Source organism: Mugil cephalus, chromosome 9 (genome assembly GCF_022458985.1).
Source record: "Mugil cephalus isolate CIBA_MC_2020 chromosome 9, CIBA_Mcephalus_1.1, whole genome shotgun sequence".
Lineage (NCBI taxonomy): Eukaryota > Metazoa > Chordata > Actinopteri > Mugiliformes > Mugilidae > Mugil > Mugil cephalus.
In genome coordinates, this window is record NC_061778.1 from 10,014,582 (window position 1) to 10,038,626 (window position 24,045).

Genomic DNA, 24,045 nt, shown 5'->3' on the forward strand with positions numbered 1-24,045 from the left:
AAAGATGTGTGTTTTACCTCTGAATCCAAACCAAACTGACTGAATTTACATAATCCAGATTAGAGAAATCTGTCATGAGGCAGAACGGGGCGGTTTCTGCATCAACGATGTAGATGCATTGTTGAAAAGAAGTGAATAACACTGTCGACTGTCCTTTCTATTTTACTTTTACTAAGTGTTATTTAAATGTCTGTGTAATTATTTGTGCCTTTAAAGAAGAACATTTCTTTATGTTCTCATAATGACAATAAAGACTCTTGATTGATTCTTGTTTATTTTTTTGACAATACAATAACGTGCTGGGAAACTACGCACCACCCACCTATACCAGAACAGGCACCCCCCACCCCATAGCAATGACACTCCTTGATGGCAGCAGATATCCCCAGCATTAGGTGTTGACCTGGCCTCCAAATTCACTAGATCCCAAACTGATCAAGTATCTGTAGGATGATCCACAGAGGACCCCCTACCTCCCTCAACCCATCAGACCCAAAGGCCCCCACATCACGGGACACCCTCAGAAGGCCCACGTCCAATCTCTGATGAGTCACGACAGTTTGCCTGTCTTGACGAAACTTAAACTCCCCACCGGTCAGTAAGTTCAGAAGAAGTTACTCGGATGAGTTGTGAAACGTCTTCAAGAGACCCAGAAAGTCCAGCTACCTTTGCTGTGGAATTGTTTTTATATATACCATAAGAAAGAATCTCACCAAACATTAATGATTTGCCTTTTTCAGAGCTGGAGCTCGATACTTTTTGACCTGTTTGCAAAGATTTATGTCTTCATTTAGTTTCACAGACAGGGTAGTTAAATCGAGGGATGGACTGTTGGTTTTGTCTTTTTATGGGAATCATAAAACATTTACTTTAACGCTCCAACACCAGCCTGCACCCCTGTTTAACTCCATATAGATCGGCTTAAAGGTCAGAGACTACCGCTTCATTCAACATATTAATGTAACTCTTGTTTTTTTTTTCTCAGATGGGCCGCTACAGTAAAATCAAAGGTGTTATTTCAAGACTCCACGCTCACCTTCTGCAACAGTGAACACACCGCTCTCTGGGTGCATGCACCCCTGAATGCCGTTACTCTAAGTGATGCCTTGTGCATCACAATTACCCACACACAGCCCTGCATCAGACCGTGAGTTGACTTTTATGCTGATGTGAATGTAGGCCGCAGCAGCAGCCGATGACAGCTTAATTCCCGAGCTGGGCCCTCCCCCCCGCTGAGGCCCACAGTTTGTGTGATCTGACAGATCAGACTGAGGAGAGATGAGTGGGAACCCTCCGAGCCTGATCAGGTTTCTTGGCGCTGTGAAAAGATTTGTCCAGTCCATTCAGGTCCGATAGAGGTTCCCATGTTCTGCACCGCAGCGGGGTTTTTGTTGAAAACATCTAGATAAGACTGATGTGTTTGCTTTGGGGGCCTGATGCCACCAGAACTGCATGCCACTGTGTTGAACTTTTCCATCGTCACAAGACAACGGAAGAGGGGTTCCAGACAATTGCTTTGGAAAAGAAAGGAGACAGGTAAACAGGTGAGGAGAAAAACAGGGATGGGATGAAATGAGCTGGAAAGAGAGGGTGACCTCACTTTAAAAGAGGTTGGGTAATGGAGGTAGAGGGTCGACATGAGCGACTGAGGTAAAAGAGGGCGCAGGGAGCAGGATAAGACGCGTTAGGGAGCCCAGGGACAGAAGGCTGAACTGCTTTGATAGAGGTCAGAACGTGCAGCAGACGAGGAAGCGGGGGAGCGTTGTTTTTCAGCGTCTTATTCCGAGACAAGTGTTGTTTTTTAGCACACACCCGAGGAATGTGGTTAATGCAATGCTGACCTTCTGAAGATGACAGCGGACAAACCTCTCTCAGGTGCTGAAATGACACGAGTGTGCTTTATCTTCCTGCTGATGAGTAACGCCGGCTCGGTCTCCACACAGTTCAATGGATACAACTGCGACGCCAGCTACCACAGCAGGTTTCCCGGTGAGAACGCCGCCGCACAACACGTTTTCTCTTCCACAAGCCCGTTGACGCCGCGCTGCCGCTCCGCCTGCGGGTGTGGAACGCGGCTTCAACCCACGGTTTAAAACACACTATCACAAACCGGCTGCAGGGCCGCAGGGCTATTTTTATCGCTCACTTTTTGACACTTAAATATAGTTCTGTGTGGGTTATTTTTAATATTTCTTTGGCCTCCGTCTGCACAGGAGAGATGTGATTACAAATGAGGACACAGATGCCTTGTCCTTTTCGTCTGACAAAAAAAATAAAAATAGATTCATAAGCCATGCCAGTCTCTTTCTCCATTGCACGTTTCCTGGTATCTAAAAATCTCTGGCACTGATATAAAGGGCTGACGGAATAACACAAAAATCTTCACCCAATATTATCTATTTAATATAAAAAACACATTGTTTTTTCAATTCACACTGAATCACACCTTTTTTAAGGATGCGTCTGTGATATTGATTTGAAACTTATTAAAGTGCTAATTGCTTGATCTCTCAACTTGAAAGATAGCGGTACACGAAGCTGCGCATGAGTCACCTTTGCAGCAGTGATTGTGATCAAGTTACTATGGACTTAAACCTGTTTTTTCTCAGCGTCTCTCTTTTTCAAAAAAATAAATAAATAAAAATTTTGGAGGCACTATCTAATCAGGGACTATTTTATACCCGTGGCAGTATATTAAGACGGCAGCACCTGCGACTCCAAAACAGCAACTAGAAAACGATTGGTTTGCAGCATTTTAGGAAAAATACCAATTTGCGTGTATCCTTTCACAGTAATTGGGAGATGTTTCTTGGTGAGTGAGTGTGCAGAAGCGACAATCACGCAGGAAATGTGCAAACGCGACTAAAAGCTTTACTTATAGAGATTCCTTGTTTGTTCCTCCAGGTGAGAGGGACATCAGTGTTTACTGCGGGGTTCAGACCATCACCTTGAAGATCAACTTCTGCCCCGTGCTGTACTCCGGCTACACGGCGGCCGACTTGGCCCTCAACGGACACCACAGCGAGGCCCAGTGTCGCGGCTTCATCAACAACAACACCTTCCCCACGGCGGTCCTGTTCAGCATCAGTCTCAGCACCCTGGAGGCCTGCGGCAACAGTCTGGTGGTAAAGAACGCCCCGAACACTACAACACGGTTTTAAATTAATCAATAACCAACTTCGCCGTGTTTTTTTTCTTGACTCCGGGGGGAAAGCAGAGTGACTGACTGGTGTTCCTGTCTCTGCAGGTCAGCACAGCGTACGGGCCCAACGCCTACGGGAACATGTCTCTGGTGCAAATTGGGAACGTCTCTGGCTACATCGACACCCCCGACCCGCCGACTATAATCAGCTACCTGCCTGGTTTGTTGTATAAATTCAGCTGCAGTTACCCTCTGGAGTATCTGGTCAATAACTCACAGCTGGCCTCGTAAGTTGCCGCCAAACAAAATCCCTCAGTGTCCAAAAGAGAGCTTGACCTTTCGGGAGTTGCTCAGTGGGATTAATTCAGATTAATTAGGAGCTTTATTTATTGTTTTCTAACGCTGCGTCGACAATTAAATGCCTGGTTTAAAAGCCTGAGCGGGTTTGCGTCCTATGGTATTTTGAGAACCATTTATTACATTTATTAGCATATCTCCTAATGAGCCGCCAGCTGATTTACATACACACACACACACACTCTAAATGTTTGTCTTGAAGTCAAGTAAATAAATGGAAGTAGTTTTATCATAATACTAAATGAAACACTCTCCTTTCAAGATGTTGTTTATTAGGTGAACTCGATGAAACAAATGCGTTGCATCTCTCCACAGCTCCTCTGCGGCTGTATCCGTCAAGGACGGCAACGGCACATTTGTGAGCACGCTGAGCATGATCCTGTACAACGTGAGTGTTAAACCTATTATGTGCAATAGCGTTCGTCTCAGCACACGAAGGATTAGAACCATTTTTTACTTGTGAATAACGCTTGCTTTTAACTATACATGTTTTATTATAAAAACTGTTAATATTTCATGTTATTTTAATATAATCCTGCTGCTGTAAATGCTGAGAAATACATTATATCTGTATATGTATCATCAGCCACTGAAAATAGTCTCTAACAAATTCACCTTGAGAGATGTTTGTAATTACAGTTCCCAGCTGTTTAAAGATATTCCTTAATTCATTATTTAAAAGCACAGCATGTACAGTGTTGAGCTAATGGTTACAATAAAACATTTTTTACCTCTTCTCATGAAATTACTTAGACAATGGGATGTATTATTTATAGATAAAGTGTATATCTTCTTAGAACTTTATTATTAATCTCTTCCAAACATATAACTATAATCTGTGGCCTTCTTTAATAACATGGATGTGTGCAGTGTGGACGAAGAGAGTGTCAGAAGAATGAAAAGTAATGCCTTGGATGTTGTAGTCTTTTTCATTTGTTTAGTTGTTAATAGATTAAGTGCATTAAGCCTTACGGCCTATTAAGCGAATCATTTTCCTTTTTCTTTTTTTTTTCTGCAGGATTCAACGTACAACCAGCCTCTGTCTATCCCGATGGCTGGACTAGCTCTGAAAACCAGAGTCTTTGCTGCAGTGAAGGCCACAAACCTAGACAAACGGTACCAGATAACACCCGTCTCCTCACTACTGAACATTGATTTCCTGCTAATTTTTCAGAGATCATAAACATCTACACAATTATCGTTTGTGTAGCAGAGATTTGTCCCATTCCAATAACCACATCTCTGAAGCAGAAATATCATTCTGGATACTCTGCAGCATCTTTCCCACCATCATTTTTACAGATCTACTTTCTAAGATTTGCCTGCGTTCATTACGCCATTATGCTATTATTCTTTGCGAAGGCGCCAGTCTGCAGCGAAGAAAGCCCAACCTGTGCTTTCCCATCTCTATTCTCCATCCCATCTAACAGTTTTGTCCCTTTGCAGGTGGAACATCTTGATGGACTACTGTTACACAACGCCCTCAGGGAATCCTAATGATGAACTCCGCTATGACCTTTTCTTTGGGTAATCTTGCTTCTTCTTTTTTTTCCAAGATGATGACTTGATAAACCACAAAGGAGAGTCATTACCTCTTCAGGCTCTCCACATGGCTTATCCCTCTTATGAATGCTATTTCCTGTCGGTAAAAGCTTAAGCATACATGTTGACCTCAGATCAGCCATTTCCAGTGTGTGCACCTGTGTGTGTCTGCTTTTTTTTGACACAGCTGCAACAAAGACCCACAGACGACGGTCTTCGAGAATGGGAACAGCCAGATGGGACGCTTTTCCTTTGAGGTTTTCCGTTTTGTTAAACACAGACACCAGAAGATGTCGACCGTGTTTTTGCATTGCGTCACTAAGCTATGCCGAGCAGACGACTGCATCATGCTCATGCCGGTAAGAATGCGGCTTGTGAGTCAGTTTTTATTTGCTGACCTCAGTGAGGGGCTGATATATCATGATGTGATTGGCAGATCTGTGGACGACGGCGCAGACGGGACGGAGAGGAGAGCCTCGGTTCCCCACCACCGGCCTCTGGGAACGCTGTCATCACTGCTGGTCCCATCATCACCAGGAGCGGTATGAATATTCCTCTAAGTCTTAGAGGATTAGTTTAGGTCCTAGGTCTTCAACAGCCCCCAGGGGGTCCGTGAAGGTACTGCAGGGGGCTCGCAAAATCTTTGATTGATTAGACATTTTTTATATATTTTGTTTTAAATTTAAAAAATCAGATTTATTTAAATACACATTAACATGAATCCAACATATTTTTTTTTTTAAAAAAAGGGATAAATGGAGGCAGAAGACGTTATCTTTTGGTCAACACCCTACTGTAGCACATAATATCTGAACCTGTGTGTTATTTGGATAACTTAAAATTGAATGCAAAATGATAATAATAATGTATATTCATAAATAGCACTAGGCCGAGTTTAATATAGAACACATATAGTGGGTAAGGGTTTGGGTGAAGTGTAAAGTAAGAAGTAAAAGCAGGGAAAAAGCTTCCCTGACTCACTCAAGAGGTGAGAAGAAGGTACTTGAATGCAGCACTGACTTGTTATAGTATTTGCTAAATATGTGCATAAAGTCTGATTAGATTATTATTTCTACTAAATGCTTGTAAATTCTTTTCCAGATGAAACGCCCGTCAATAACTCCCAGCTCGGTGAGTAACCTCATGCAACATTACAAAACATTTAAAATAACCCGTGTGTCCAAGTCCATTGGTAAGATGAAAAGACACCAAATGACAATAAATAAATTATTATTATTTTTGGACTGTTGACAGTATTTTGGGATTTATGGAGTGATAAAAAGAGATATCCAAAATTCCCTTTGTAAATTTAGCTATTATTCAGATTTCTGTTCTGGAAATGTATTCAAATGAGCTCACATTTAAGTAGATAAATCTTCATTTGCATATTTAAATATAAATTCACATATTTTTGCAATACAAAGAAAATATTGTGTTTATCTAAGTAATCAATTGGAGAAGTTTCATGGGGATATCTTTTAGTTAAAAACTTTACCCTATTCATCTGCAATGTCTCGCCTTAAGACAAAAACAAAATGATTCTTTTTATCAAACCCAGTTTAAACCCACGTGAAGAATGTGTCTTATTTTCTGCTTTTGTTCACCTTTCGTTCCTCCAGCATCTCGTGACGCCTCCGGGCGGCTGAACCTGGTGACCAGCGCTCTGGTCTCAGGTGTGGTCGTTCTGGGCGGTGTCAGCATGGGCTTCTTCCTGCTGACGCTCCGCCTCCGCCGCATCCTGCAGAAGTCCCGCCTCCCGACGGCCACGGTCTCAGGTGTTTGGAACTCCAGCTTTAAATGAATAAACACCTGTATTTTAATATTATTATTATTATCATCACGTATTTGTATAAAAATGTCTAACCTTTTCCTTGGCTAGTCTTGCCTTTGTGCGAACATCATTAAATGTGTTTATTATTTTAGTATATTTATTGCCTTAACATACCTCAACATTTTTATCCTTTTTTTTAATTAGAAATTGTGTTCACTGTTTAATGAAAATGATTTATCTTTTTTTTTTTTTTTATCTAGGAACCATTGTCTCCTTATTCTTACAAAAGTCACTGTTAGAATTTAATTAAGAAAAATAAGAAAAAAAACAACAAAATACAAAACGAAAACACTGTTGTTTTGTCTGTATTTTTTTCTTAAGGTGAAATATTAATTTTAATCATGTAAAAACCAGCAGGTGAACATTGTTCGGTTTTTAATCATAAAGGTGAATTCAAATACTGAAGTTTCACGCTTTTGTTTTCAGCATTGAATTTTTGTGCATATTTGTTCAGCTTGGCTCTTAGATAAACACTTAAACGGTACTTGGGAGCATTTAAGAAAATAAAATTGTTCATTGTTATGCAGTAAAATGTATGAAGAGATTAATACTAATATTAGATAAATGTGTTAGCTATCTGCATTAGCTAGCTTAGCCTAGCATAAAGCTAGCCGCTAGCTTACATTTGTCTTGAGACAACAAAAAAACGTTAAAAAAACAAAGCTCAATAATTAACACTTCCATGAATTTTGCTTAATACTGAAGTGTAAATACATCAAGTGGTTTAAAACAAGTAAATGAGTGAGTTTTAAATGTGTTAGTAGGCAGGTAGTAGGCTGTTAGCTTTGGAAGTTTAGCTCCTGTAGTTATAGTTGCACCCTACAAACATAAGAGTGGTATTGATCATCTTATGTTAAATATTCATCCATTTTAAAAGGCATTTGTGACAACTTGACCCAACAATTCTGTCTTAAGACATTTAGAAAATATTAGAAGTAGATTAGATCTTTGTTCGGCTTAATGTGTTAAACGTGTATTTCTGTGTAGCCCTACGTGCCCTCTGGTTCTGGTAAATCAGTGTGACCAAAGTTAATGGACAATTCCTGACATAGGTCTGATCTAATTTCCTCCATGATTTATGTGGCCATGATCGCCAATGTTTACTTCTTTGATATTGACACATATCTGTTCAGGTTTTCCAAATGTCACTGCTTCGTGGGTGTCCAATCTCCAGGAAAATGAACTAAATACCAGGTCCCTGCCGGAGCTCATTTGATGACTGGCAGAATTAATCTTTCAATTTTTGGCCGTATCGATTTTGTTTTGTGATGACCTATATAAATGTCCGATGTGTTGGAGACTTTTTTATGACCTGCTGCATTCACCGCGCTCTATCGCTCTAATCCCTCATTTCAGCAGTCATTTTGTGATGTATTCGGCGTCTACAATGTCCGCAGATAGCTGAAACGAGAGGAATAAACGCTATCATCCCCCTTCTCGGTTTACCATCGACGGTAATTGATTAATCCCAAAATGGAAATGAGGTGAATGTCAAGTTCAGGCGACTCAAGAGCAAACAAAAGCTGTTAGTGGAGGATGTGCGTGAGGATAGAGGGGTTCGGTTTTTGAGTGAGCACGTCATGACTAGTGTAAAATGTCCTGCAGTTTCATGCTGCTGACAAAAGATTGACAGAGACGCCCATCCTCCTGCTTGACCCCAGTCGGAGCCTTTTTCTTCCCAGGTATCTCACCTAACAAGATCGGGTTTCCAACTGTCCGTCATCCATTTTCCTTCTCGGTTGAACGTCAACAGATTTTACACTCTGCTCTGAGGAAACGGGGGATTTTTGCTGTGAGTCACAGCCACAAACAGAAATAGTCACAAGTAAATCTACTCCAGAAATAAAACGTTCATGCTTGGCTTGAACATGATATGCGTCAGTCACATTGTCTGCCCGACTAATAGTTTGTTGGTGACAACATGCCAGGGATCAAAAGTCACCCAATGTAAGATCGTCTGTGAGCAATTTGTCAAATTAAGAGTCATCTGGGTTACATTAAACCGCAAAACAGCTCAGGAGACAACAACTCAATTGTGCGTGAGGTCCCAGGTGACCAGAAACCACACATATGGTTACTTTATTAAGTTTCACATTATTGGAGAAAAGGGGGCTGCGTTTCTCACACAAAGCCACAAAGCCTTATGGACATTGTTCAGAGATGTAACTTTAAAGGGTGCTGTGTTGAGTTTCATAACTTGCCTCCAGGAGAGGACCGCAGTGCCTCAGCCACAAAAAGCGAATTGTTCACGCACACTGAAGGAGCCCCACCAAAGTGGCAGTGACCCTGTTTCCATCCAATCCTAAGACGGCGCTGTGACCGCACAACAAACATCTCCAGCTTATATATAAAACAACCCACTGCCTTCTCATCTTAAACCAGAAAAGAGACTGAGAAGGTAAGATCCAGGCATGATTGACAGCTCTGGATCAATCACCTATATTTGGATTTTTATTTTTTTTTTATTTTCTGTGGATTTACAGATGTTTCCTGCGTTATGACGGATATATTTCAGGGTTTGCTGTATTTGACATGTGCTGTGTTTGTCTCAGCTTTTTCAAAGAGGGCAGAGCGGTGAGATGGCTTTATTCATCCTCCTCGCCCTGACGTCCCTGTGTATTGCGGGCCGAGAGGCCCTCAACGTGACAGACTGCGGAGCTCACGCCAGACGACCAGGTGAGACGATCTTGAACTTTAACTTTTCAAGTCCGGCACTGAAGGTCTGATCTTTCTCACGCTGAGTCTTACATCAGATGTTTATTTTACACACTACTGCATTTTGTCTGTTTTGCCATTTTAAATCCTTTACTTTATTATTTATAAATTACAGTCTTTTTTGCAATGCTTATCCAGATGTGCAAATTATTCTTCAAATAAATTATTATAATTTTCCATCTGAGTAATAGACACACTGAGCAGTAGTTTCAACTAACACTGCTTAGTTTAAGCATCTTGTAACAACACTGCCGTCTTTTCATCGCCAGAGTACACTGACATTTCAGTGGTGTGTGGCACATCTGCCATCGAACTGATTATTCAGATCTGCCCGGTTATCTACACCGGATACAACGAGAGTTTACTGATTCTCAACCACATTATGGACATTGCGAACTGCCAGGGGACGCTGGACACGTCCGTGGCTCCTCCTGTAGTGAGGTTCAGCTTCCCCATCAGAGAAGGAAACGCCTGCGGCAGTAACTTCTTGGTGAGTGTCGCAGTAATGAAATGTTCTGATTTCAAGTCTGGAGGGATGCCGATCATGGGGCACGCGCTCCTTCATCTGAGGAGACTTTGAGCAGATATAAGAAACTGAAAGGTGTCTGTGTTCTTAGCCAGGTAAGAAGAGAGCTCTCAAAGTAGAAATAAAAGAAATTCGCCAGACATGCACGAGTTAAAAATGTCCGTTCTCGATGCATCCAATCCACCCGGCCTCCTCTTTGATGAAAATGCTAAGGAAGATGTTCCACTTTCTTGAAGCGATTTCATCACCGCTGCATGCTGCGTGGAAGGTGCTGGTGAGCATTTTTGTTAAAATAATCATATGTCTGTTAAATAATTCCTCAGACCACGAGCGCACCAGGGACGGGAATATTCTCAGATTTCTCCAACATCCAGACAGTGAACGTCAGCGGGGTGGTCCGATCCTTCGACCCCACCATCGGGACCATCACCTACAATGCAGAGCTCAAGTATTACTACTCATGCGCCTATCCGCTGGAGTATCTGGTCAACAACACCCAGGTGGACGTGTAAGTGTACAGTTAGGATATGCGAGGCTAAAAAGTACATTAGCACTTCTAACATTTCACCTTGCGCACAAACGGTGATCTCACTCTGTTCTGCCCTGTAGGTCGTCCTCCTCCATCGCTTTGATGGACAACAATGGGAGCTTCATCAGCACCCTCAGCATGGCCTTGTATCAGGTGCAACCTTACTCGTGTCTCGCACACTTTACATTTCCGCCCTGGAATGTTACATAACAGCTTATTTGATCTTCTCTCCTTCTAGGATATAAATTACACCAAGCCTCTTGTGATGCCACCTCTGGGCGTAGAGCTGAGGACAAACATCTACGTGCAGGTGGTGGCGTCCAACCTGACATCCCAGTAAGAACCACTGATGTTATATCACCTCTGCAGCCTTTCTTTGCTTACCTCCAGGCCTGTGTCTGTTTTTATCAAACTTCATGAAATGCATGAAGTTTCAGAGCATAATTAAACATATTATGAGTTAATTAAACACAGCTCAACACTAAATATTGAACCAATTGCTGTGTCCACTTATAAAGAGGAGTATTTAGTCGATACCTGTTGTTGTCATAGTTGTTAGAAAAATCCAAGGGAAAAGACATTTCCTCTGCAATCTTCTTTGTTTTAATAAGAGTTTAAGGCTTAAACAGGTAATTACAAGAAAAAAATATTCTCTCTAATTGATAATTTCATTTTGTAGTTTAGGTTTAGGCCCCTAAACTACCAAATTACGCCTTGATGAGACACCAGAGTTAGAGTACTTAAGGCTGCCTCAGTATCCAACTAACTTAAAAAAATTCTAGTTGATATATTATTATACTTTAACTTAATTTTGCACGGTTCACCACCAGTAGTAATACGTCCTCTATTTTAGTAATGTGAAAGTAAAAAACTAAAGTAAGACTCGTACTGATACACTCACTAGAAAAGAAAAGTATGAACTTTAAAACTGATATATCATTCATTCATTATTAGATTTTTTTTTTTTTTTTTAGTGTGTTGTTCTGCAGTTGCATGATGAAATGTGAACATTTTACATTATGTAAAGCAAGAACAAGTAGAAGGATATTGGCTAAATTGGAACCATGATTGAAATCAAGCTGAACCGGGACAAAAATAATGTACCCTTTACATCCCATTTACAAGGGCAGACAGTAAAATCAAACGAAATTGATTGTGCACAGCTGCACAAAAAAAAAAAAACTCTTCAACTTTTTTGATGATTTCATTTTAGTCATTATGACGAATGATATTTTGTACATTCACTGTGAGTGCATATATCCTGCAGAGTTTTCCGATCGATTTCTTGCCAACTTCAAGTGTTTGTAATTTTAAAGGGTTTGATCCAATCTCTGAGGTTTATGGGCAGAGGTAAAAATCTTTAATTTACAGAAAAGCTTGAGCTTCTGCGTTAGCACTTTGATAAATACATGTCCGGGATGTTGAATCAGAAGCTGAGTGAATGTCTCTCCTGGTCTCTGATCACATAAACTGTGTTTTGATAGATTGTAAATTTGAGGATTCTACCTGTGACCTGGAGTCTCTGACTCGGTGCTGGGGACCTCATTCTTTCTCCACAGGTACTTTGTTCTTCTGGACCGGTGTTACGCCTCGGTGTCTCCGGTGCCCTCCAACTCCACCTCCTTTAATCTGTTTGTCTCGTAAGTCACAAAACACCTAATGAAATCCAGTGAGAAGAAAAAAAATAAAATTAATGGCTGTGTTTTTGTAACTTGTAAAGATCCTCCAGTCCTTCAGGACCAGTAATGATTTCTGCCTCTGGGTCCAGCTGTCCAGCATTAAATTTAAACCTTCACACATGACTTCAGGTCTTCCGTGTATTAAACAGCTACCTACATCCAAAGGGAGCCGTAGACTTGATTTCGTCTCCCTTCCTTTCTATTATTAATACACTGCCTGTATGTATCCATGTGTTGTGCAATTGGGGCACTTGTGAGGTTCGCCTTTTATTGAAAGGTGCTCCATAGATCCGATGACCACCATGCTGGAGAACGGAGACAGCCAGCAGGCTCGCTTCTACTTCCCAGCTTTCCGCTTCGTCGAGCAGCAGAATGAGACCGTCTCCACCTACTATCTGCACTGCATCACCCGACTGTGCGAGCGCAGCACCTGCAGCACATTCAAGGCAGGGAGGCACCGCGTGCATTTCAAGCACAGCTCTCCAATGCGGGGCGAGGCCTCAACTCATGCCCCTCACTCTGGTCTGATCCACAGCAATGCAACAGGAGGAGGAGGAGGAGGAGCGCGGAGACCACTGTCATCCAGGAGAGCATCACTGAGCCGTCTGTGCTCACAGTCGGCATAAAGGCCAAGACGGAGAACTGTACGTCCCCCGTGCGTCCTTATTTATGCATAAATGTGTTGTTAAGTGACTGATGATTAAAAGGCCTAAATCATCATCAGGCCTTGATCTAAGAGTGAGCAGTAAACGAGACATATAACTCACTTGCCACTTCATTAGTTACACAATACAAACGCTTTCTTATTTAACAGCCCCGCACTAAATCTCCCTATATAACTGACTGAGTTGTCAGTTTTCATTTTGGAGGCTGCGGTTTTAGTGCCATTGGATTGAATTGTGTTGACACAGGTTTCCACTGATGTGACAACCCCATTTTAGTTAGTGAGGCCAGGCTCAATAACAAAAAACACTTTTGTGTTTAATTCAATCCTGTTTAACAGCGCCCCAAACTACATCCTCCGCAATGATCATCCAGTTGAATAACCACCTCTCCTGCCCTCCTACAAGTCAGTGCAGGGCTGTTGTATTAGAAAGCATTTGTTTTCACGGGTGTACCTAATGAGGTGGCAAGTATAAAGAAATTTTAATGCACGTGAGATGATTGGGGAAATTTAATTTGCTTTTAATTTGATCTGGTTTGTGTGGTAAATATTAAGCTTAGAATAAACGACAGTACTTTCTGGTTGGGTGGAACGACCACCATAACCACCTATATTTGATTTTTTTATGGGACAAATAAACAAGGTGGCCAGAGGTGGATTTTTAATTTTATACAAGGCCAGGCCAGGTGTTCCAGATGTTTTGGTCTTTATGTTAAGTTAACTGGAGTCATATCAGTAATTTCATTTAATACTTTCAACATGCCTTCAAAACGCCCAAACAAAAATGCCATAGATCAACACATAAGGGTATAAGTTTACAGCCTACAATGGAACACAATATGGTAATAGTCTGCTGCCTTCCATTAGTTTTTGGTAAATGTCATATCAAAATCCACCCACCCCAACTTTCTGCCTCTCCTGCTGTTGTCCTCATTCTCTCTAAAAATGTATTTATTGTATCCTCTTTAATGAAATATTGATGTTTCTTGTCTTTCTTGCAGCCGCTCTCTCCGACGAAGAGGGTAAGTGTGCCATTCGTTAACTCGACTGCCAAGAGAGCAGCTATCCTCAAAGTTTTCACTAATTAAATTCCTCCAGAAATGAAAAGCACTCCTTATCAGCAGAAAGTCACAACATCTTCCCTTGTCTGCGGGAATAAAGCCCCGCGTCACGGTGTCACTCTCGTTTGTGCACAGCGGTGTCCGCCGGCGAGTCAGACGGCGACGGGGCGTCCGTCGGCCTGGAGATCGCCGTGGCCGTCCTCGCCGTGGTGGTGGTGGTGGCCGCTCTGATGGCGGCGGCGTTTTATCGGAAACTGAAGCGGCTAAGCTAGCAGCGGCCCATAATGTTGATGAACGGAGGTCAGCTCGAGCTAAATGACATCTTGAGTTTGACAGGGTGACATTCACATACGGGTGGAGGTGCATAATGTATGTATGTAGGACTCGGCTGTACTGAAGGAAACTATTGATTGGAGCACTTAATGCATTTTTCCAATCCTTCACAGACCATTACAAGTTATGGAAGGGGAAGTCTGAATAACTCAGCTATCAGGGCGCACTGCATGATGAAGAAAGAAAGAACGAAAGAAAGAAAGAAAGAAAGAAAGAAAGAAAGAAAGAAAGAAAGAAAGAAAGAAAGAAAGAAAGAGTTCAACATTTTAGAAAACATACTATTTCTTTTCCACTCAAGAAAGTCTGCTGTGTCCGCCTTCTTCCCAGTGTTTACTTCAAGCTAAGCTGACCAGCCGCTGTAGTTACATATTTAGCATACAGACAAGAGATTAATAGTAAACTCTGTGCAAAGAACATTCTCCACAATGTCCAACTGCTCCTTTAAGTTACAGCTGCACAGAAAATACACAAACACTGCAAAAACAGCATCATTAGAAAGAGGCAAAATATTCTGATATTCAATGAAATCATCTTGTACAAATGGGTTAAGCTTTTTTTTTTTTGCTTGACAAAAATTCTTAAAATGAGCACAAGGTTCTTGTCTCAGAACGAAATATCAGATGTATTTCTTTCATGCAAGGTTTTTTTTTTTGCTTTTTTGAAAATCCCTTTTTGCAGTGTAGCAATAAAATGTAATTTTTTACATATTTCAGCGTCTAAGTATCCTCTGATTCAAGCGATATAAACCATTCGGGTCATAAATAAAAATCTACATCTGTGTATGAGTCATGACTGACACAGACCGTGGGCAGCGCGCCTTGTAACACTTCCTCATTTACCTGTTCCGCACAAGCAGCAAATGTTGTTTTGTGTGAGCCAGATCTGACATGTTGCATGTTTTCTGTAGAAACGCATGTTTGATTAATTAAATTCTAGATGAAAAAAATAATAATAATAAGTGTGCCATTACCCTGCACCCTGTTGGCCATGCAGACTACGTGGGTGTATTTCAAAATACTCCAAAGGTTTCGTGAAACAATACCAAGAGGATGAAGTGGGTAATACTAGTTATTTATTTGCAGAGTTTGCTTGTTTGAATGATGTATTCAAGCTGGCAAAATATCAGGAGGATTAGTCTAGAACAGTACCGTAATATTGACTGTGGCAACTGTTCTGAGGAAATTTGTGCATTACCACAAAGTGACTGTGTATATTTTCATGCCACTTATGTATTAAAAGCCCATTGATATGAAACAAGAGGCCTTGTCTTACGGTAGCAGACACTCACCTGCGGTCTAGCGTACACTCCGAGCCACAGTCCACTTGAACCTACCCCTGAAACATAAGAAGGTTTTAGCTATGTTCTGTTCAAGGAAATGAAAAGGATTAATTCATCAAGCTGAGTAAAGCTGGCACACGCTTATGCGCCGTTTCATAACAGACGGAATGTAGTTGTCGCAAAAAAAAAGAGAGAAAGTGGAGCTGTTCAATATGAATATCGGTATTTCAAATTCATGCTTTCAGGAGCTTCCTTCAGTTTGGTGTTTGATGTGGAAGCACAGGAGATAAAAGAAAGTTTGAGGAATTTTTGTAATGACCCTCCACTAGAGGGTGTCTAATCACCACTTTTTTTAAAAAAAAAAAAAGAAAAAAGAAAATCTTTTTGAAGGTCTTCACTACGGCTTACCTGTCCACACACTGAACTTAATTAATACATGTTGTGGGGGGTTTTAAACACAGGAGTATCAAACATAAAAGATATAGATTTCTAATTCATCAGATACACACAGGATTTGTCTTATTGCTCTTGCATCATCAGGAGCTTACCTCTCCTCAAAGCAGCGTCACGTCAGCTCTCTGAAGGGCTGAGGAGTTCGCAGTCTGCCTGGTTTTATCCGGCTACGAGAAGGTAAGATCGATGATTTTCCGAGCAGCCCGGGGAAAAGTGAAACGTCTTCTCCTGTACACCGTGAAAGGAACAAGCAAAGCGATCAGCTGACTTGACAAATGATCTAATTACAAGTTCCTATATTGTTAAGTAGGCCATGACAAACTCCATGACAAGACGACCCACTTGGAAACATGAGGGGGATAAATCAGCCGAGCTGGAAGGTAGTGCTCCATTAGGGCTGCGGTAACTGTATGTTCGGGATAAATCCCCTTTTATGAGCTCGCTGTAATTTAATTAAACCAACAGGGATAAACGCGTGCTCTGTCGCTCTCTAATGGCGTGGACATTAACCTTTGGATCCAGCTGCTGCCCTCTAAAATGTTAATAGCCGCGGGGGAACTGGAGTGAAGAGCAGCTAGAAATTTGTATTGCACTTGCCTATGACGCCCCTGACAGCGCATATTTTATTGCATCTTATCATATTTAAACTCAAGTCATGTTGCAATACATCCTCGCTGGCGCAATTTGGATCGCGTGCTTTTAAACCTCACAGACAATTACGCGCAAAAGACATGAAATGGTTCGTAACAGGGCTTCGGTGGGTTTTGTCCTTAGCTGGAAGAATAATTGTCTTGTCATCTCCATGCGAATTAATATGCACATGAGTCTGTCTGGAGGCTATACATTAAGTTTAGTCGACAGCACAATCATGAAAAATTGATGGGCCAGCTGTAATTTAGGGCAGGCATTTTGAACATGAAGACTCTCGGAAAGATGACTTTGAATAAACAGCGAGAGAGAGTCCGACTAATGAGCTGATTAGAAAAATAAAAAAATAAAATAACACGGGGATGGGTTCAGGGCAGGTAAATGTGAGAAACTTTACAAAGTAAGACCGCACCGCTGAGCTGACAAAGTCACGCTGGAAGGTCCAGCTGTTCCATTAACCTTTTGTAATGAAACAGTGAAGCCGGGAAACTGGACAAAATGTAATGTCATGTTCGCGTCATATCAGAAAAAAAAAACTGAACAATGAGGGTTACGGGACAGACCTTTCTTCACTAAATCCTGTGTTTGTTGAATAGAAATATTTTAGCAATTCAAGGCAATACAAATATTTGGTAGCTGGAGAGATGAGACCATATTGACACAATTTTAGTACCTGTTGGCGGAATGAACGTCCAAGTTAATGGCTCTGTCTGGGAGTAATCCAGCTACCACACCTCTAAAACACACAAATTAACTAATCTGGCTATTATGTATGAGAGTCTGCTACAGAAACCCTTAAAAAGCTGCAGATTAGTCGGCTTTTTGATCGAGTCCCAGTGGATTTTGCAGCCTTTGGAGCCACGCTTTGCCTTTATAGATCTTAATGCTCAGTTCAGCAGTAGCTAACAGACAGATATGAATGGTAATAAGCTAACTGGTTGGTTTTTCAGAGCATCCGTTACCTTTGGACAGAGCAGCTAATTGCTCAAGGTTTCTATTTTTGTTGTGCTACGATGTTAGCTAATTTTATATTGGTTTCATAGTGTCAGCAAAAGGACCCCATAGGCTATCTGGTCTCCTTTTATGTTTCCATTACGCTGCACTCGCAGCTAACTGTCTCCTGGCTTCACAGAGGCAGGTTAGCTTCAGCTAATGGACTGATAGGCCTCTGAGGCTAATGTTCTCATGCAGTTCAAACAAACAAACAAATAAGAATCTAATAAGAGACATGACGGTGCAGTGAGATCAATGTTTCCTTGGAGAAAATGGTTGGTAAATAGGCCAACAGTTGCCTAGCAGCACTGTTCTCATCGCTTAAGTCTGATGTTCAGACAATTGAACGCTAAGCGCTATCTGTACACGAGTTCCCATGATGTAACCACAAGGTCATGAGTTCCAACCGAAGCTCGCAACAGCTTCAGAGACCGGAGTCAAGCTTTTCTCCATCCAAGCTGGAAAGAATTCCAATTTATCCAAACTGGAACTGAAATTAGCCAGCTATTAGAGTACAAAAAATAGCTCTACATGCAATTGGATGGTCCTCCAACCAATCTGAGTCATTTTGTTGCAAACAAATTCAACTGTATGGCGCTCAGATTGAACTTTCTGATTACGTTGCTGTTGTTCTCCTGTTCATATCAGCTTAAAGCTCTACAAAACAATATGATTGGACAAGCAGCTCTTTGCTGGAGCATAATCAGTTCCCAATGGAGCAACTCCCGACGAACTCACTCCACCACAAACACAATGTGGGCAGAGACAGGTCTGGCTTCCGGGCTTGACTTGGATATCATGTCAGTAAAAGTTTATTTTTCTGTAATTAAACCAAGACTTGAAGGGTAACTTCATGGCATGCGTGCTGTACGCCTGAAATACTACGGCACGGTTGCCTTTAGTGATTCCAACGGGTTTTCAGGAGAACAACTCATAAATTGCCTGATATAACCAGAATCAGACTCAGCTGCGGGTTAAGACTACACATTTTAAAAAATACCAAAAAAAAAATACATAAATCTGGAGAAGCATAGTCAGAAAGAATGGGGCTTAGCAGACCTCTGCAGACATCCCCTCATCTCTGTTTGAGACTCGTGGCTCGAGGCAACATCTGCTACTACGAGCATAACACACGTGAACATACTTGTGATTCCAACTAAAATTCAAGCAAGGTTTTCTCTATCAGCAGCTGGTGTTTATGTGATAAAATATGAGTGCAGCATATGCCCAAGTGTAGGTACAACATCAGTACAGTGCATGTAGAGCATGTGAGTCAGCGTTGGTCCAATTAGCGCTGAGAGCAGGAGAGGACAAGGATAAATGTAGGACACGCTGTTGAGCCTTCGGAGGGTTGTTTTGGGATAAATTCGACAACTATCCACGCCGGCGCCCACTTGACCGTAAATGTCTTACGAGAGAGGATTATTTCCAATCATTGATCCCCGCAAAAGGTAAGGCAAAAAAAGATAAATCAAAAGCAGAGGGGGAAAAGCCTGAGCCGCCATGAAGATGATTGACATGTAGCTCGAAGCGTAAAAAGTGACTCGTGAGTACGAGAGCTTGAGCCGCTGATCAGAATTAATTTCCACAAGCAAATCAGTTGCTGCGGAGGTTCAGAGGCAAGAAAGAAGAACTTGCTCGGTATCATTCAAGGAACAGAGAGTGAACTTAGAGCCAATCAGATTCCAGCGAGTTCACCTCAGTTAAATGCCAACAATGAAATTAGTTGTGACAACACATTCAAATGAGACCGAGAGGAGTGTGAGTCACTATTATTAAAATTAGTACCCAAATACTTTTTCAGAATGTGTTTCGATCCGTGGCTTTGACGAGCTCCTTGGCTCCAAATGAGTGCAATCAGGAACTCTGATTGCCAAAATGAGCGGGGGGATTTGGCTACAGGAGAAAAAAAAAAAAAAAGGTCATGACACAAAGGGCTGGTGACTGTTCATCTGAGAAATATATTTGGAATTTATACAGCCTGAATTTAATGTTTTAATATCTTTGAAAAACAGTTTTTATGTGACACAAACTGCCTCCTATTATTATTATGGTGAGCAGAATATTAAATGACACTGATTTACAAATTTTAAACTTCGCTGTTTTTCACCAGGACAGTCAAAATAAAACTTCTTATTTTAAGCCTTAACAATACGTTAAGTTTTCTTTATTATGAGAAAGAGCAATACAAAGCCTCAAATGTGTATTGATCCAAGACTAAAAGTAGTTCTGGACAAGCATTAATTACTGCATTTCAGATTAATTTTGTTAAAAACGACAATGCACGGTGTTTAAGGGAATTATTTTTCCACATTTGTGTGATTTTATGAATCACTGTAGTGGATACCAGTCAAACAGACACATAATAGGATTGTGTCTTTATACAGGGGTTAATTAAAAAAAAAAAAGTTAATCCTTAATATTTGATGCTTGATTCCTAATTTTAAGAAACCATGGCAACAGTTGTAAAAGACAACAGTGACATATTATCTATTCAACTCTCTTTAAAGTTCAAGAAAACAGTCCATTTCTGCACATCAATAAAAGGAGAAACAGTGGCATTTATTTGAGATCATGTTTCTGGCTGTTTGATAATAGATTACATTAATGATTTTAGCTCTCCATGGCTCCCAAAAACTAGGATAGGATATAACCAGGTGTTTATCTGCCAAATGTTCCACTGCCGTTTCTTGCCGAACAGGTAGAGTGAGTTTTTAAAGCTGGTTTGTTGTCAATGACTGATTACACAATGCAGCTAAACCAAACCACTAATTAGCTAACAGCTAGCTAACGATGTTAAAATGCTGCACGGAGCGGAGGCAGCCTGTAGAGACAGCCTTTAAGGTCGCACGTTGTTATCTGATCCAGATCTTAAAATACCTTGGTGTCTTCATCACCTGATAACACAACTTTACACAACATCAGGTAGAATTACAAGTAGGTGCATGTCTTGACTAGAGACGATCAGATTTAAGGGTTTGGTGCAAACTTCAGCCTGAATAAAGACTGTTAAAATGTCAAAATCCCTCCAAAAAGGCTGAATAATCCCATTCTGGATGAGTGGATACCAAACCCACAGTTTAAATCCTCTCAAAGGTTTTTCCAAGACTTTAGGATGAGCTGAGTGTGCCTGCCTTACACCTGGTGAGAATGTAAAACGCCGGCGCGCTTTCCAACAGGAGCTGGCCACCCAGGAGAAAAGTATTAAGTGACGCCTGCGCCCGACACTTCAGACGCTCTAAAAGCGTCGGCAAATCCACTGTGTGAGTTCACGTTAGTTGAGTTTAAAGCTCCCTGAGTGAGAACCCATTATCCATTATTTTCTCCCTTTTTTCGAATTATAGCAATTTCTATTCAGGATCATTTCATTGCCTGCATTTGGATATGCCATTGTTGTGTCTTGAATAAATTGCCTGAAAAGTGAAAAAGGCCAGCCTCACCTTGTCCCACTTCATCTTAACTTATTTGTCAAGCTGTCCATCATCCTTTCAACGCAGGCCTTCTTGTTAATGATTGATGCGGCACCTCTTAATGTGATGGATGAATCCCCTGCCGCATGATGGGACAGGGGGTGAGTCATCCACCCGCGCTACCCTCCAGCCCCCCCCCTTAACCACTCACCACTACTCTCCATGTAGGGGAGACGCGCGCCTTGTGTCCATCGATGGAGGAACAAAGAGACATTCAATTCAAGCCACATCAATAATGTACAGCAGAGGAAGCCTTTTTCTCAAGGCACACTGGAAAAGCTGGGGCACTGTGGAGATGAAGCAATAGTTTTCGACTGGTTTATTCCCTCCAGATCTCTACACTGAGTCATGTACCGTGTGGTATGGTTTTTATTTACCGTAGCATGGCACTGTGATGTCAGAGAGCCCACACTTTGTTCCTCCGGAGGCTGAAGTCAAGCACTGGATGACATGAAAGCCATTATTTATAGTCCATGCCATACATTTACACACTGCCAATAAAAAGAAGTGTTAAGTAGAAGCTGGACTTAAGAAGAACTGTGCAGATATAAAAGTGACATCTATATCTACGCTTGAGTTTTTTTTTTTTAAAAACTGTATTTATATGAAGACTCAGCACGACAAGAGAGAAGAGGAGGCAATCAAGTAAGCATTTGGAGTAATACAAAGGATATTCAGCAGTGTAAAAATAAACTTTATACACAGTGAAAAGATACACAATGTCTGATCTTGTTATTAGCTGAGTTGGACAACCGCAAACAGCTCACATGATGCTCTAAAACCAAGCAAACTCTCCAGTCAGCGGTCTAATGGTCGGGTTATAGCTTGGGGATAAACTCAGATGTTCTTTAAAGCAAATCAATAACTATTCTGAAATGGAAAAAAGAAACTGTGCCAACGATCCACTGGTTGGGCATGAAGCTTTGTTGCGGATAAAACCCTTGCACAATTATTTGTATAACACAAAGAAAACTAACATGCAGTGATGTGAACAGTGTGGACACTGTAGCTTTGGAAAATTCAAGAAGAGACTAGCAGCCTAGTATGGCTTCGAGCTAAATGCTAACATCAGTATGCTAACATGTTTAGAAACGTAGCATGCTGAGGTTTATCAGTTATAATGGGCTACAACCTTTAGCATGTTAGCATGCTAGCATAATATCTTATGCTATATCGTATGTATTTATATGTGCATGTGCGAAGTTTTTAAAACTAAAGCACAGGAAAAATGGCTTAGAATAGAATAGAAAAATCGAATACAATAGAAAACTACTTTATTTACCTTTCAGTCCTGCTTAATAATCTCCGAAATTATTTAAGCTAACCTGCGACTGCGACTACGACTTGCGCTCGAGACGACTGTGCTGATGACCTGTGACTTGACAAAAAAAAAAAAACTTGAGACACGATGACTTGATTGTTGTTCATTTCACGTTTTCAGTTTTAATATGAAATATAAAATAATTATCTGTAGCCTAGCTAATATAAGCCTATTAGTTATCATAGTAGCTAATGTAGTTAGCACACCATCGGTGCATATATTAAACTAGTCTCGTTACCTTGACTCACAGTGGAGTAGATACATAATTTATCTAAAATACACATTGACAGAATATAAATGCTGGAATGACTTAAAAATAGAAGCTTGATATGAGCATGCACACAGCATTTTCAGAACCTAAATATGGTTTTAAAAGACAGTAATTTATATATGGGTCATGGCTCGAGAGGTTGGGAAACACAGTTAGATAAATATAGTTCTAAAGCGATAGAATAGATTAAGTAGATATGTTTTAATAAGGAGTGAGTTAATGGATAAAAAAAAAAAACACATTTAAGCCACTAAGAACTAATTTATTTTTATCCCGTTCTTGTTTTCGCTTCTGTTTCACAGATTTCCAGAGAATGAAAAGGTCTGAAAAGTCTGCACTGACTCTACACAGCCTGCTGTTTCTCCAGGCTTGTCCCCTGAAAGCATATTCAGCCAACCATGTAAAGTGTTGTTTTTTGGTCTACAAGTAATAATAAATAGTTTTTAAAATGTATTTATGTTTTGTGTTGTTTGATTTCAGATATTTTACTGAATATGTTGAATATATTGGTCTTTAAACTGTCATAGCTACTTTTTAAACAGGTTGGATAAATTGGCTGATAATATTATTTTACAGTTACTAATATCTTATATTTTCTTTTTATTAAGACCAGATTCTGCGGGTAAGATTGCAATAATGACTTGACTTGAGCTTGACTTGATCTATTACAAGACTTGACTTGGGACTTACTTGATACTAGCACATGGGTGACTTGATCCCATCTCTGCAGCAAACTCCCCGAGCACCGTGGATATCAAACGCAAAGGGAGTCGATGCAATAGTTGCTGTGGGTCAAGAGACAAGTCACTAAGGACTTTGAGTATCTTTCGTATTATTTCACAGCACATGTTGTGTTAACGGTCAGTCGGAAACAAGTGCCGAAGACTGCAGTTCCTCAAATGACCACTGGAGGGTGGCTCCCAAACTGATTCAGTCTTTTAAAACACAGCAACTTTACAGCAAAAATAAACACATTTACATCCTTGTACAGAATGGAGTTTAATGCAACGATTCATGACTACTGTACAAGAGGAGATTTTTTTTTTTAATCTAATGCAGCTCTTCACCGTCAGATGCTCCACCTGTGCCTGTTGTTGAATTAAACAAGAGTTAGAGGCCTGGCCCACCGAGATGGCGACGGTCACGGTGCCACCCACAATAAGCTTCAAAAGCACTCCCCAGTAATCCTATGGGCGATGTTAAGGAGGCCTTGTCCATCTTTATACACAGC

General features: G+C 41.0%; 2 protein-coding genes and 1 long non-coding RNA gene across 3 annotated transcripts; 2 read left to right on the plus strand and 1 right to left on the minus strand.

The window, feature by feature from the left end:
* Positions 1–1,527: 1,527 nt before the first annotated feature.
* On the plus strand, positions 1,528–7,211 carry LOC125013049 (zona pellucida-like domain-containing protein 1). Its single transcript, XM_047593335.1, has 10 exons — positions 1,528–1,989; positions 2,905–3,125; positions 3,248–3,429; positions 3,815–3,887; positions 4,518–4,615; positions 4,946–5,026; positions 5,229–5,400; positions 5,478–5,583; positions 6,143–6,172; positions 6,661–7,211. The coding sequence occupies exons 1-10, from the start codon at positions 1,851–1,853 to the stop codon at positions 6,840–6,842; spliced, it is 1,284 nt and encodes a 427-aa protein (XP_047449291.1). The 5' UTR covers positions 1,528–1,850; the 3' UTR covers positions 6,843–7,211.
* On the minus strand, positions 6,586–21,665 carry LOC125013051. The gene is made up of 6 exons (XR_007113354.1): positions 21,600–21,665; positions 21,374–21,509; positions 16,207–16,339; positions 15,668–15,714; positions 12,149–12,298; positions 6,586–6,832 (listed from the first exon to the last, which is right to left on the minus strand). It is a non-coding gene; the product is annotated as an uncharacterized LOC125013051 (long non-coding RNA).
* Positions 9,224–15,636, plus strand: si:ch211-229d2.5 (zona pellucida-like domain-containing protein 1). The gene is made up of 11 exons (XM_047593337.1): positions 9,224–9,270; positions 9,425–9,548; positions 9,857–10,077; positions 10,437–10,621; positions 10,723–10,795; positions 10,881–10,978; positions 12,202–12,282; positions 12,599–12,767; positions 12,857–12,965; positions 13,987–14,007; positions 14,182–15,636. The coding sequence occupies exons 2-11, from the start codon at positions 9,452–9,454 to the stop codon at positions 14,316–14,318; spliced, it is 1,191 nt and encodes a 396-aa protein (XP_047449293.1). The 5' UTR covers positions 9,224–9,270; positions 9,425–9,451; the 3' UTR covers positions 14,319–15,636.
* Positions 21,666–24,045: the final 2,380 nt, after the last annotated feature.